General features: G+C 43.6%; 1 protein-coding gene across 4 annotated transcripts in view; it reads left to right on the top strand.

The window, feature by feature from the left end:
* The window catches only part of RNF216 (ring finger protein 216), a 697,454-nt gene that overhangs the window by 626,713 nt on the left and 55,048 nt on the right, over positions 1-15,693 (top strand). For all 4 annotated transcript variants that reach the window (XM_069210010.1, XM_069210009.1, XM_069210008.1 and 1 more), the window contains one exon: positions 12,454-12,676. In XM_069210010.1, coding sequence (XP_069066111.1) covers positions 12,454-12,676 — 223 coding nt within the window. The remainder of the gene's footprint in view (positions 1-12,453; positions 12,677-15,693) is intronic.

Genomic DNA, 15,693 nt, shown 5'->3' with positions numbered 1-15,693 from the left:
CAGATCCTTTGGCTGTAGCAACATACGCATTCCTACAAGATTGGTCTCGGACAATCAATTACGCCTTTCCCCACTTCATACTAATCAACAGGGTTTTAACCCAGGTCAGACGCCAATCAGCAACCCTGATTGTAGTGACCCCGTTTTGGCAGTCCCAGGTTTGGTTTCCTCCTCTCCTAGAGCTTTCAACAGATTTTCCGGTTCTCCTCCCCTCTTTCCCTTCTCTTCTCCTCGATCCAGCAGGCCTCCCTCACAACCTAATTCTTTCCAATTCCCTAACACTCTCAGCTTGGAAGGTCTCTGGCCTCCCCAACAAGCCCCTCTTATTTCGACAGAAGCTTCAGAAGTCATTAACATCGCCTGGGCTCCGGGGACGAGAAAAGCCTACAAGTCAGCTTGGTCTTTATGGACAAGCTGGTGTGTGGGAAAATTTATCAATCCCTTTTCAACAAATATCAACCTAATTATTAATTTCTTGGCCTCAGAAGCCAGTTCTAGTAAGTCTTACAGGACGGTCAATCTCTAAAGGGCAGCTATTTCCATGCACCATTACTATATCAACGGCAAACCTGTTGGTGAACATCCTTTAGTCTGCGGTCTCCTGAAGGGAGTTAAACTTTCCAAACCCCCTACTTCCAAATATACTAATTTGTGGGATGTATCCATAGTGCTCAACTTTTTTCTTTCATGGCCTGACAACACAGACCTTTCCTTAAAAATGCTTTCAGCAAAGTTAGCCATGCTTTTATGCCTCATTTCTATTAAACGTATCTCTGAAGTTAAATCCTTAGATGTTTACTTTCGCCAATTTACTGCTACAGGAGTGCTATTTCATATCCACAAACGTACAAAAACTAATCTACACACAGTGTTCTACCATTTCTTTCCTTCTCAACCTAAACTGTGTGTAGGCCTGTGTTTAAAAGAATATGAAAAGCATACGCTTAACCTCAGAATGTCCTCCAATCGCCAACTACTCATTTCCTTCCGCAAGTCCCATAAACCAGTTTCCTCTCCTACTCTTGCTCGATGGGTCAAATGGGTAATGTCACTACCAGGGATTGACACTTCCATTTTTCAAGCCCATTCCTCCAGGGGTGCCATGGCATCTAAAGCCTTTTCAATAGGCACTTCCCTAGAGGACATTCTGAGGTCGGCTGACTGGTCCAATGACAATGTTTTTAGAACGTTTTATTACAAACCTATTCAAACAGCAGCTTCATTAGTAGTTGATATGCTTTAAACTAGCATAATAAAAGCCTCCGGTCTTGACATAAAATATAGATTTTCCTAGTACTTTATGAAGGAAAGTCTTAATTTTATTAAAGACACGGAGGCGAGTATTATCCCACCACGGTTTCCATTAACATGTCTATCTTTCCCTCCCTACCAGCGATTCCAGCATTACCACCTACCTCTTCATGATGACTTCAGACAATTACCTACCTGCCATCTTCGGAACTCCAAGTTTTCTCACCATCAATCCTGCCAAGCTTCTCCACGCCTTCAATGGTTTATCTCCTGCTGCCAAGAACTTTTATCATCCCTTCCTGCGATTGCTATTATTGGATCTTTGTTTCCTCTATTTTATGATACTAGTTGAATTTCTCGCACAAGAAAAGAGGGCTGCTTACAGTCAAGGGTGTACTCTATAGCACTATCTGGTATCCTAATGGTGCTTACTGTTACTACGTTTTTTCTCCCCATTGGCTAGCTTGTTGCTAAGCCCATTGGGATTTGTAGTTTCTTGACTGCTGCTATTTTATTAAAGCAAGTTAAGAATGCATAATTCTTGTCTCTGTGTCTTTAATAAAATTAAGACTTTCCTTCATAAATTACTAGGAAAATCTACATTGTGGTGTGCCTTCTACTTTTACCTTTGACATGGTACAACTAAATTCTTAATTACTAAATAAATACATTTATGTGTGTGTTAAAATGTTGAATTTCCAATCTTTGTTAGAAAGTGAGAACTATACTTGCCTTACAAGCAAGTCATATTGCAAAGCCATACGAAGCCCAAATTAAGTTCAATAATAGGTCTTCTGGCTGGACACTGCTGGAGTTAGTATTGGAACAGACTGAGCTGGAGTTCATTGAAAACAGTGGCAGGATGTTGACAAGGCAAACTAGGCGTAGGACAATGAAAGTTAGTTTAAATTATATTTACACCGAAAGTAAATATTACTACATTTCAAACAAGATAGTCAAGGATTTTGAAATGTATTACTTAACTCTGTACTCTAAAACTAAAGTGGCTTATCAAAAAGCTTTTCAGACCTTTTTAAAGTCAAAATAGTCTTTTCCAGGAGTATCACAAGGATGCCTAAACTGGTTATAAGGATGAAGTCCCTACAGTTATAAGCTTGGTTAAAAATGTATAAGCAGCCTATCTGGGTTGGCTGCTTATACATTCTTAAATAGACTCCCAATAGAAATATTGGATATGCTCCAAGAATACATTTTTGAGATTTTTCTGAGCGTATGCCTAGAGTACTTTCAGCTAGGTGTCCTTGTGAGAAGCCCAAATTGCTGCTTTCTGTAAACCCAAGAAAGATGCAATGAGTTACTCCCCCTTTTGTCTAATTTCTTTATTATTATTATTGGTATAAAAGTATATTCCAAACTACTACCTGCCCGTTATACAAGATACTTGATAGCTTCAAGAGAACTAGTCTATTGAAGGATTCTCAGTGGGTAAAACCAACCACAAAGTCTAACTCTACTGTCTAGATGACCTTTTGGCTTTAACTCCATATTGTAAATGTGGGTCAATGCTAATGGCCATTTTCATCATTTTGTCAGGTTAGGATCTGAATAGTAAGATAACATGGTCATATACTATTGAAATTAAAGCTAGATTGACAGCTTTTGGCTTAGAAAAGATGGAATATCATTAGGATATTTTCACAGACAATTATGAATAACAATCTACTGAGAGAGTTTTCTTGATAGTTTAAGATTTAGCAGTTACTAGCTTCAGAAGCACGCTCTGTTACATTACTTGGTCAAAATAACTACATAAAAATGACAGTCCTTCCTAAAAAAACTTTGCCTACTCAGCACTTGGTAAAGTACATTGAAAATGTTTTTAAGAGCTGGAGAAATGTTTTAATAGTTTTTATGTAGGGATAATTAAGTTCCAAGCATCACTCAGGCTACTGTTGCACTAGTAGAAGCTGGCACGGCGTCCAGGAATTTCAAAAATATTATTGGGCCGCTAGATTACCCTGCATTCAGTTTCTACTAGTGCCTCATTGCTGCAATCATATGAATTTCCAGTACCTAATTTATATAGTTAATCTTGTCTCACCAATCAGTTATCTTACAAAATTCAACAGCCCTAAAATTGTGGTGTGCGACTCCGTAGCAACGTCGTCCACCAGATGTGACGTTGATGGAGTCCATATAATACCCTTTCCGACATGCTGACGTAATTTCCTTCCATTCCATCCTACAACGCGGATCCAGAGTTATCTTCAGGCCTTTGGCCTATCTCAACAAAACTTTCTTTTGTTCAGGCAACAGTGTGCCATTTTTCTTTATGTCCTTGGGGTTCAAACCTTGTGGGTCCTGTGGCAGGCAGATGTACGCTACGGACCCTCATACTTTGTGTATGTGGTGCCTTGGGGAACACCATGACTCAGAGGATTGCAGCTCCTGACATCGCCTTCGTCCGAAGGCGTTGCAAGAATGCTATATGATGATCCCAGCCAAGCTTCAGAAAAGACTGCACCACATGCAGAACACCTCCGCGCGCCCCATCCTGGACATCCACTGGCACATCACAGCCCACCTGAGAGACCTACACTGGCTTCCTGTCAACAAGAGAATCATGTTCAGACTCCTCACCTACGCTCACAAGACACTGCGCAACACTGGACCAGAATACCTCAACAGATGGCTCTCCTTCTACACCCCAACCTGACAGCTCCACTCTGCCAACCTTGCCCTCCCCACCATCCCAGGCATCCACAGAACGACAGCTGGTGACAGATCATTCGCCCACTTCGCCGCCAAGACGTGGAACACTCTTCCCACCCACCTGCGTCAGACGTAGGACCTACTTACATTCAGGAGACTTCTCAAGACATGGCTGTTCTAGCAGTAGCAGCCGCCCTCCCCTCGGCGCCTTGAGACCCTCACGGATGAGTAGTATGCTCTACAAATACTCTGATTGATTGATCTTAGAGGCGTGTCTGGCGGAGGCCCTGCGCCGTTGTCTGTCTCGCTCCAAGTCCAGGAAGCAGTTGCGAGTCTGTTCCAGGCTGCGATCAGCCTTGAAGGACCAGACTGTGAAGTACTGACGCTAGAATTTGCAGCATCTGCCTGCATTAGATATCTCTGGTGTTTCCAACCCCGCTCCCATTTCCCAGGTGACTAATCGGCATATAAGTCCACCCGCACCTCACTCTCTTCCCTGGAACTGGGTCGACTCTGGCCCAGATGTAGGATTATTACAACTCCCTTCACACAGTCTTTGGGCCCTACCTCCCTCTGGGTGCGCTTTCTGGGTCCAGGGAGGTGAGAGGCGTCCGGCCTGACTCCACACTGACAGGTTTGCCCTCAGCATCAGATAGGCCCCCTAGATCCATACTCTGATCCGTACCGGCTCCTGCACACAGCCCTTTGGAGTTCCCACCCGCGACGCTGAAGTTTGATCAACCGACGTCTACAGCGGCAGTTGACGTCAAACCGATTACCCTTTCCCGAAGCACCGCCGCTTGACGCCATGCGGCATTGGGTGTGGTGCCTGTAGACTTGGATACCTTCCCTTCTCATCAATCCCTCGTCTTTTTTCCTTCAGCAGAACAGGCTTTTGAAGGTGAAGGAGAGGGCCTGGGGTTTAGCAACCCTGTGGACGAGACTGTCCAGCCTTCTCTGGAAGGTTTTTTTCTGACGGAGTTTGGTAAGGCCAGTGGCAATGAGTCCTCGCTCACTTCAGACCCCCCCCTCCCCCAACAAGCCTTGCAACAGAGGAAATTGCAGAGGCACTAAAGAGGTCAGCTGCAGTGTTAGAATTGCATCTCCCCTCTGTGGAGGTCGCTACTGATCCCTTGTTAACAGTGTTTCACCATGGTCAGCCAGGAATAAAGTCTGTGCACCCATATAATGCGACGCTCTATAGCATTTTATTGGGGACCTGGGCTAAACCAGATACGTGGGCCCCTGTGGACAGATCCATACACTGTAGACACCGGCCCACCCAAGGAGACCCTGCTAGCCTTATCAGGCCCCCAACTCCTAGACGTTTTGTGGTGCAGGCTGCTGCCGCCTCTTCTGACCTCAGCATTCTCCCTAGCATTCTTCCGGAGTGGGAGTCCAGATGGCTTGAAACTTGTGGACAAAGTATTTTCGCTGGTCGATCAACAACTCTTGTATTCTGGGTCATCTTTCCCGTGCATTGTGGGATTCGGTGGCGCACCTGCACTCTTCGCTTCCAGAGGAGAACTGGAATGAACTCACCCAGACACTTCCGGATGGGTGCGAGGCAACTAGGTTTGTCATGCAGTGTGGTATGGATACCAGGTACTCACTTGTCCATGCCATGGCCCACTCTGTAGCACTGCGCTGCCATGCCTGGCTATGTCTCTCTGGTTTTTCGGACGCTGTCTAATTTACTTTGAAAGTTATGCATTTCGATGGCACTCGCCTGTTCGGCACTGCTGCCGATTTTGCGGTGCAACGCTTTCGGGACAGTCAGAGTGGCAAAGATTTGTAAACATGTCTACCCATGTTAGCAGATGAACCAATCCCAGAGTGGAGACCTGTTGAGTCCAGCTTCGGCTCCCTTATTTCGTTACAGCCTGAGCCCTTCCACATTTTGGACTGGCACAGTATTCATATTTTTTCTTATGGCTGTTGCTGACCTCTTTTTTGTTACTCTTTTTGTTACTGTATGGGCGGTATTATATTCTTGTGACCCTAAGTGGGTTTAGCAACTGTTACAGAATGTTTTTTTCTTTTTCCCTGAAGACGGGCTTCATGTTCAAGAGATAGTTACCCTAATGGTACCTAACCTGCTGTGTGTGGATCATCCCCTTTTTGGCTCAAAGGCGTTAATTATCTTGTAGTACTCTTCATTTCCCTTATTGGGAGCTGGTCAGTATGTCTCGTTGGGACCTTTTGTGCATGGCAGATTGCTTGCACAAGTGTCTTTTTATGGTGTATTAGTCTTCTTGCTTTACTATGGAAGCATTTCTTACGCTTCTCCTTCTAGTGTTGCCCTTCCCATGAGCAGTTTTTTCGGTCCCGTTGGAGCAATGGGGCAAGTGGTTCTACTATTCTACATCTGTGCGTTTTTTTCACTTTTTTAACTATGGGTTCTTTCTGCTGCCATCTTAAGCACCAGGTGTGTGGAGGGCCCATTACTTCTTGTGCCCATGCGAGTAATGCTACCAGACATTCTTCCTTTGTGCTGCCGGTCTTGCTGTATCTATATTGCTCCTTCATCGCAGGTTGATGTGTATTACTTTCTTTTCACTTACAAGTCAGGTCCTGTACCCTGGCTGCTCTAGGACCCTTTTTAAACAGGGGTCCTCATACCTTTCACGGACTCCAGATTACATATGTTCATTTTTAAGATGCCTCCATGTAGTCTTCCTCTGTGTCACTGGCTACCTTCTGTATTGCCGTGGATGTTGGTGTTACGCACGTTCCTTGGACATCATGGTTCAGTTTCCTTGGTCGGTTCCTTTCACTCTGTTCTTCAGGATGTTTTCATATTGCAACCCCTCTGGGTCGTTGTAGCCTTCTTCATTTTTAATAAGGTTCCATGATTTATAAGGGGATATTCTCTTTTAATATGTCTCTCTCTTCCTTGGAAGATGACCATATATTTTGATGTTTCCTTTAGAGCATTGTCTCCTGTGATGAGCAATTGTTGTTCTTTTCTAGTCTGCAGCTCCTTCTTTGGTTCAGGCCTTACTGAGTTGTTTCATTTTGGGACATCCACTTTGTGAGGTTTTGTCCCTGAAGTATTTTGAATTTCCCTTTCTTACCGTACCTCAGCCAGGTTTAATGCCTTTTGTCTTCTTTCAGCTTTTACAATCTGCAAACTGATGAGGTCTGCTCAGTCGGCCGGCTTTGGTTGCATGTTTCGATGGTCTTTATTTTCCTGGAGTGTATGCTGTCCTCCACACATTCTATTTTTTTACATTAGTACTATCTTCATGTTACTCGACTCGGTACGTAAACATTTAATGACATCTTCATCGTGCCTTTTTATTGACAATTCTTTTTTTCCTCTGTGCGTATCCTTTCTAGTAGGTCTCAGAGGCTTTTCCTTTATTTCTGGTCGTTTTTTTCTGAGGGCAATTGTTGTTCTATATCAATAGTTGCTGTTGTGATCTTTGCCATGTTTCTCTTATAGCATTGTTCAATGCTTCTTATCTGTGCTTTTACAGAACAGCTTTGGCTGCAGTGATGTTTTTTTATGGAGATGAGCTACTGCTCAGTGGCATTGCCTATTGACTCTGAATCTCCATGTGCTAGCCGAACATGGTTCATTCTCACCTTGGGAGCAGGTGGATTTTATGTTCATGTTGTCTGTTGTCCTCTGACTCATTTGTTTCACTGCCGTGGCAATGCTATTCCCCTGTTCTTCATTGCCTTTAGAGCTTGACGTTGCTGTAGTGCTTCCACAGTTATTATGGGGATGAGTATGTTTTTATTGACCTAATTCCTCAGAGTAACCTGCTATTCTAGTCAGTAACTTCTTGCAGGGTGAGACGCATTTGCATTACAACCTACTATGCATTGGCCAGGGTTCATCTCCCCAAAGGCTTGCATGCTCATTCTACCAGAGGCAGGCCAGGGAACTTTGCATTAGAACGCAGAATTTCGGTCCTGGATGCCGACCAGGAAGCAACATGTTTTTCCCTGCACATGTTTACTTAACATTACCGTCTGGACAGTCCGGTCTGGTGGGGCAGGCATTTTGCCCAATCGCCCTGCTGCACTTGTTCCTCTGAAATTGGTCTGCAGACCCACCTCTGGGGATGGTATTGCTTTGGTATCTATTCTGAGGTAAGGAATCTGCGGATAATGTCTCAAACAGATGAACAAGTTACTTACCTTCAGTAATACCTTATCTGGAAGAGAGAGGATCTAGCTGCAGATTCCTTGCTGACCCTACCATCCCCCCTTCTCTCCGTACAGATTTCTAGGATTTGGATACTATCTCCCACACCAGGACGCTAGTTTGGTCACCTGGTGTGGGAAGACCCTATACAGTATTTGCTTATCCGCGCACCAGTAAGGAATTTTCTGAACAACTTACATTTAGCCTACCAAATCACCATTTGAGTGAATGGTTAAACATGCTCCTTACTTTTATTCTTCTATTTCAGATCCAAAATGCAATTGGCATTTAGTAATTAAATAGCTGTTTTATGAATTCACTCTCTGGTCACAAATTTACGTCCAAAACAGAAGTATTGCAAAGCTGGACCAATCCATATGTATCTTCCCTGGGCACTTAAGCAGTCTCCCTCGTGGAGTCCTATGTGAGTAATAACTCTAAATAAACACTCACACAAATGTCATCAGTAGAGGACCAGTCTTGCTTAGGAGCTAATGGCAAATAACTTGGTGTATAAAGCCTTGGATGAAGACCTTCCTATGGCCACTTTCATTTGAGCTCTGCTAGACACAGGAGTCTTACTTTGCAGCATTGTGGTCTGTCTTCCATGCTGCTTAGTTTTGATGATGGTCATCCATAGGCAGTACCTTACTATGGCAGTTCTGTGATGTGGTCATCTAGGCCTGAGACAGTCCTTGTATGGTGTGTAAACCAGGCCCTACTTTTTCAAAATTCTTCACGGACCATGTTTGAATAGTTGTTCAAGGAGACTATCTTATACTCCAACTGCAGTTTTCTCTCTGGTCTTAAATTCTTGTTCAGGTTGGGTGTCTGCAGGAATCTGGGCATCTCTTCCTGTGACACTCTGTAGTTTAATGACTTGTAGTATTGATAACTTGACGTCAGTGGCAAGGCCACAGGTGGTAAGGAAGGTAATCTGATAAAGACTTATAGTTGTAGATTCCTTAGCTTAGAATTTCCCCCAGGCGTCAGACTGGATCCGGAGATTTTTCTTTGAGCAATTCCCTTGCACACCGTCAGGTGGCGTCGGTTGGCTCCATGTCCGTTGTTAGCATTGTAGTCACTGTGATGACGTCGCAGTCGTATTTAGGTGCCACCCCGGTGCTCTGACAACAATTTCTTTTCACAACTTTCCACGCCAGAAGCAAGGAGCCATGAAGAACGCCAAGACTGGTGTGCCAGACCTAGGGCCCTGAAAGGAAGTCCCTGTCTCTAGAAATCAGTTGTCCGAGTGGGGAGGATTGATAGGTCGGTCGGGAAGGAATCTGCAAGTAGAATATGTCTCTACCAGATAATTTGTTACCGAAGGTAAGTAACTTGTTCATCTGATAGACTTCTAGTTGCACATTCCTTACCTTAGAATAGATACCCGAGCAATACCATCCCTGGAGGTGGGACTGCCAACTAAGATCTTAATAAAAAGTCCTGCAGGACCGAACAGCCAAAGTAGCCATCCCTGTGGACCTGACTGTCCAGGCAGTAGTGTTTAGTGAACATGTGCAGTGATGCCCACGTTGCTGCCTGGCAGATATCTGGGACTGGAACTCTGCGTGCTAATGCTGTGGTTGCTGCAGTTGCTCCATTAAAGTGAGCACCCAAACCTTCAGGAGGTTGCCTCTTAGCCAAAGCATAGCACATGTTGATCCAGAGAACAATTCATCTGGCGATGGTCCTTTTCTGCACTGACCCACCTTTTTTGCATCCACATAACCAGCAAAGAGTTGATGGTCCACCTGGAAGTCTTTAGTACGATTGAGGTAAAACGCCAACGCTCTTTTTGGATCCAGACGTTGGAGTCTCTCCTCTTCACAATAAGGATGTGGGGGTGCGTAAAAAGTAGGCAAGGTGATGGACTGGCCTACATGAATTGGCGTGACCAACTTAGAGAGGAAGAGGCCCTGGTACAAAGAACCACTTTGTCAGGATGGACAGAGATAAAGGGTGGCTTTGAAGAAAGAGCTTGCAGCTCACTCACTCTATGAACAGAGGTGATGACTACAAGAAAGGCTTGGCTTTAAAGTTAAAAGCCAAAGAGGACAATTATGAAGGGGCTCAAAGGGAGCACACAAGGTAAATGCGTATCAGGTTTATGAACGGGGTAGGCGGAAACATGTGGGTAAGACCCTTGAGAAACCTCCCAACAATGGGAGACTTAAACAAGGAGGGTTCATCCGGTACTATGAGGAAAGCAGAGATGGCAGACAGCTAACCTTCAAGGGTGCCCAAAGTAGAGAATATGTCTCTACCAGATAATTTGTTACCGAAGGTAAGTAACTTGTTCGTTAAGCACTCAGATAAGTAGATGGTGCAGAACTGCACATGTAGAAAGGAGACCACTAAAAGTGCAATTCTCAGATGCTGGTGCTGCTGCATCAAAGACAAGTTCCTTGCGATCGAGGCAGTGGTTGAACCCCAGATCCATCCTACATGGTGCAAGAGGAGCTCACCTCCGGCCAGTTTTGAGACTTCAATTAAGCATGGAGGAAGCATCTCCCATATTGCATGCACCGGGCACTACTACTCACCTACCATTGCATCTTCCCCTCAGAGTGTGCTTACTTGACATTGTTCAAGTCTAATTACCAGTATTTTCCACCTATGCGTGATGGTGTGAGTCTACACAGCCAACAGTCAATCGGCCATTCATTGTTCTTGGGCATCAATCAGAGTCAGTATTTGTTTTCTATGTCCATGGAGGACAGTGACCCTCAAGTTACAGTTCCCTCCTTGTGCCAATTGCCAGCAGCACATTAATGCCATATACTTGTAGCTGTTGGTCTGCCTGAAAAGAAGGATCACGGACCTGTACCTGCATCACAGAACCCGTTGCACATCAGGGGGCTCACTATGGTCTGTCACTGCAGGATATGTTGAGCACTGAGCGTGTCAATCAGGGTGGCTCACTACCTGTATCAGACAGTGGGATGCTAAGCGTGTCCCCAGCAGACCTCAGGCAGGAGAAGCAGCAAGATACTTATAATGATACTGGCTCAGTACTTCAGTTCCTCTGGCATCTTGAGCTGCGGCAAGAGAGGAAGGGAATTCATCATGCAGTTCCTCAGGGGCAAGGCCTAACTGATTTTGGCATTCCCTGCACTAATAGCCTTAGCAATTCATTATATTGGTATGTAGTCTCATATTTGCTTTTGGATGCCTTCCTACAGTGTAATTTTGAAAAACCTTTGTTTTTAATTTTCACACACCTTTTTCCCCCTATATTGACACCCTTACGTAGAGTTTGTTTCATGTTGTGCTGACTGACACTCAGTTTAGGCACAAGAGACACTGTATTTGAATTTTAAACAAATTGATAGAAATCCAGATCAAACCGCTGCAGGGTTTTTGGGGTAGTCCATGACATGATTTTAGGAAAAAGTGTGTTGGCCAACACCTGATTCTTGACTAATACAACTCCTTACATTCCCTGCTATACCCGTCCCATTCATTCCCAAAATTCTGATTAATTTTCACCTCAATGAGACCGTGATTAACTCACGCTAATTTGGATCATGTTTGGTGGACCCTTCACTCCATTGTTGGAAGCAAAAAGATCCCTTAAGAGTCTATCTAGACAGAACTGGCCTTTTTAAGAAATCTTGTGAGCTTTTTGTGTGTATTTGGCTACTCTGCTATGCTGTAAGTAACAATTTATTTTCCTTGAAATAAAGTTCTCTGATCCACTATGCTTATACCTGCTATTGAATACTAACTACATGTGAAGTGAATCTGGACGAATTCCTAAACGATTTAGGTTACTTCACTAATAGAAATGACAAAAGCGGTGCTTTTATTCCCATCCATAGTGATGCAGGCAGTGATTTGGGAGAAATCAATTCTCTGTTGTCTATAACCCGTTTTTTCCCCCCAGAAGCGTTATTTGCATTCAGGTTGATTTTTTTTCAAGGCTTATACTCTTTGTTGCTCATTCTAACTGGGGAAGGTACCCTTCGCTTGCTCAGCCCATTGCTTCCTAACAAGTCAGCTTCTGATTTGAAAGGTGCTGCACGAGTACGGGGTTTGTTTACAGGCACATAGGTGCTTTGAAAGCAACAGAAGTGCTTTTAGAAATAACTTTCCTTCAGTACTTTTCCTTGTTTTTACATATTTGTTTCTTCTGTTTAGTCTTTTAAAATTATGGTTCAATTTGATGTGCCTTTGCAAGGATGAGCATTTTGATTTCCCCACCGAGGATCTACAGTGAACGTTTTTAGAGAAAAGGATGTTTTGCACACTTATTTACCAAATTATATTTTTAATTGTTTTCAGACACTTATTTTAAGCCATATTTTTACCGTATATTGTTTAACGTTTTGCTTTTATCCTTTACTCTTTTCATGTATTTTTTCTAGTGAAGAAAAAATGACTGCTGCCCGCATTAGGAAATGCCACAAGTGTGGGACTGGTCTCATTAAATCAGAAGGCTGCAATCGCATGTCTTGCCGCTGCGGTGCCCAAATGTGCTACCTCTGCCGCGTCCCAATCAGCGGATACGACCACTTCTGCCAACATCCAAAATCACCAGGAGCGCCTTGCCGAGACTGTACAAAATGTTCTTTGTGGACTGACCCATCGGTAAGTCGTATAATAGTCTTAATTCGAGTTCTACATTTGCTATACAGTTTGTCTTTGCTGATATAATTATTCGTATGATGGTCTTAAAAAACACAACACTTATAGTGCAGTTCAAATCTGTCCAGCCCATCCGATTCTTTGGTGGTTTCTTTGTTAAGCAGTAGGCATATTTAACAATAATACTGGTGCCCAAAAATGATCTTGCGTTGTAAGTCCCAACTCTCGGGGTTTCATTTTTTTGTAAATCTGGAGAAAAAGATAACGTTCTTGATAACCTCTGTTGTGCATGTGCGCCCCTTCGTGTTCACTTTACCTCTCCTGTTTTATGAAGAACTTTCCCGCAGTGATATATCTCACTTGTAATTGAGAGTACTGCTTCAAATATTTGCAGTAGGAGTCGTTAAAGGTTCATAGAATGCATCACGTGGTCTTAGGAAATACCCCAAAACCCTATTTTATTTTCACTGGTTGAGTCTGTGACTTGTGAGTTAGACATTCTACTTCTCTGTATCATTTGTAAAGAATGCAACTGAATGTCTGTTCTGATCACCTTCTGATCTGTTTGTGGAGGTCCCTATATTTTCCTCACACATCTCTAGAGCAGGCATGTCCAGCGTAAGTCCCGGATGGCTGCCTACAACCTTGGTTTTTACCATACCAACACTAACTACATGAAATGCATTTACTTTTTTTAGCAAGAAATAATAAGATTTGTTAAATTCTACACAACACAGTAAAAGACAAACCTGTGCATCTATATTAACACACTCCATATAGTTTGCCTGCAAAATTATTAATATAAGTAAATTAATTCTGTACTAGGAGCTATAAAAATTCACAGGAGATTACATAAATATTGCTATACTTCAGAAAATGTACCTGTTGGGCCTTTCCTAAAGCAGCATATAAGTATTTTACTCTATGCATATTACTACGACCTTATTGTAAAATTGGCACCTGACAAGATTTTAGGAGTTCTGCTATTAATGACCCTATGGAACTAGCACTCCTACAAAAATCAGTTTTGCCGCTGTGTGAGACAAAACTGATATTTGTAATGGTGCATTGTACAGATGTATTTGAGTCCATAAAAAGTTGAAAAGTAGTATTTCATTACTCTTCTAAATTTAAATGTGTTGCCAGTCTGCAGTACTGTAATCTTTCAGAGTCAGGCAAAATAGAGGAGTCTGCGAGATTTGGACAATTGGCCTTATATAATATTTTGGGAATATAACGTTCTTTTAATAAAAACGACCATATTACCAAAATTGGTTCCACAAACGCTTTCCAAGTTCTTTTTCAATAACACTTTCCACATTTTTTGTTGTTGTGAAAAACACCCTGATTTCTCTTTCACAAACGTCTATACTGGAGATTTTGGCTTCTCCTTTTAATATTTCATAACAGCGACTTCTTACCACTATTGGTGACTTTTCCAAGAATAAACGTTCACAATTTCTCTGGAGCATTCAATAACATTTTCTACTCTAGAGCTTAGACCGTTCATTAGAGAATTATAACCAACTTTTTCTTTCGGAACATAGTATTTCTACCTGACTCCAAGACTCTCACCTCACTCCAAAATGAAAGTTAGTAGTATAGTTTATATTGTGCTCCGCCACCTCCTAGCAGCTGATTGGTCTAATCTGATAGAGATGTCTAGCTGCAGATTACTTACCTTTGAATTCTCCCGGGTGTTATACTGGATCTGGAAACATTTTTGTGAGCTGTACACCTGCGCACTGGTAGGTGGCGTCAATCGGCTCTGCGTCCGTCGTCAGCATCGTCCATGTCAGAAATTACATTGCGGTTCCTATGCAGGTACCACACAGGCGCGCCAATGTCAGTTCTTTTATTTCCGCACCAGCCAGCACTGATTCGAAGAGAGCTACCCCTCACTCGCTTTTCAACTGGTATTTTTTTTTTTACTTTTTGTCAAAATTCTTTTTGAGATCACTCCTGGTGTGTGGAAAGATGTCATCTAGGAAGGCGGTTTTCAAGCCCCGTGGATGCTGTCATTGGGCAAGGTCTGTGATGGATTTGCACCTTGTTTGCTTGTGGTGTTTGGAGCATATCCACAACCCAAACTCGTACTCCGAGTGCTAGGCCATACATCCGAAGGCTTTGAGGGAGCGGTCCCTAAGGTGATGGTGGCCCAACATGCAAATTTGTTCAGGTTGAGTTCTTGGTCGAGAGGAACGTTCCAGAACCGTTCGCGGAGGCTGAAGACATCCCACTGAAAATCCTCAGGGCGATATGGTAAGTCAAGGCATACGAAGAAAAGCAGGAAGTCAAAGCATTTTTCGACTTCCGTCGGCCAACACAACGATGTAGCGTTGTAATTCTAGGCCTCGTTCTTCAGAATCTGCACCAGGGCCGACTCGGCTCCTCCCCGAGTTTCCTGGAGCCGTAGCGACCCCAGCTCAATTAAACATTTCATGAGGCCATGCATCGTATTTTTGGGTAGTCCGACCCTGGCAGGGTGCCTTTGAGCCCTGCACAGTCAGAAGCGGCCCCATTGGTTTCCGCAGCGATGGCTTTGGCGCTGATTGTCTCTCAGGGATCCAGTCTTGGATCTTGACTGGTGCCAGTCGTACCACTGCGATCTTCGATGGTGCGGTCCCTTTGCTCCCAGTGCAGGAGCGCCGTCATCATCCCCGACTCCAACACAGAGCAGACTTCTACGCCGGCATGGGCTTTGCCTCCTCGTTCTGATCCTGAGCCCTAGTCTCCTGGGCTAGGTATCAGGGAATAATGGTAGGGTGTAGTGTCTCTTGCTTGAATCTCTTGAACATACAAACGCTGGACTTTCTAAGATGTGGACATAAAAATATATTTATTTAAGTTCTCTATAACAGAACCTCCAGCCACCTTCAATATATTCGTCCACTCGACTCTCCTACTTCTCTCCACTCCTCTACATTCTAGAAAGTCCACTGGCATAATACAATGCTGCCCAAGGAGGGGAGGAAAGGAGCATACCAAGATAACTTACACATAATAAACTACCCAATACT

This window comes from Pleurodeles waltl, chromosome 10 (genome assembly GCF_031143425.1).
Source record: "Pleurodeles waltl isolate 20211129_DDA chromosome 10, aPleWal1.hap1.20221129, whole genome shotgun sequence".
NCBI classification, from domain to species: domain Eukaryota; kingdom Metazoa; phylum Chordata; class Amphibia; order Caudata; family Salamandridae; genus Pleurodeles; species Pleurodeles waltl.
This window is presented reverse-complemented; position numbering and strand designations above follow the sequence as displayed.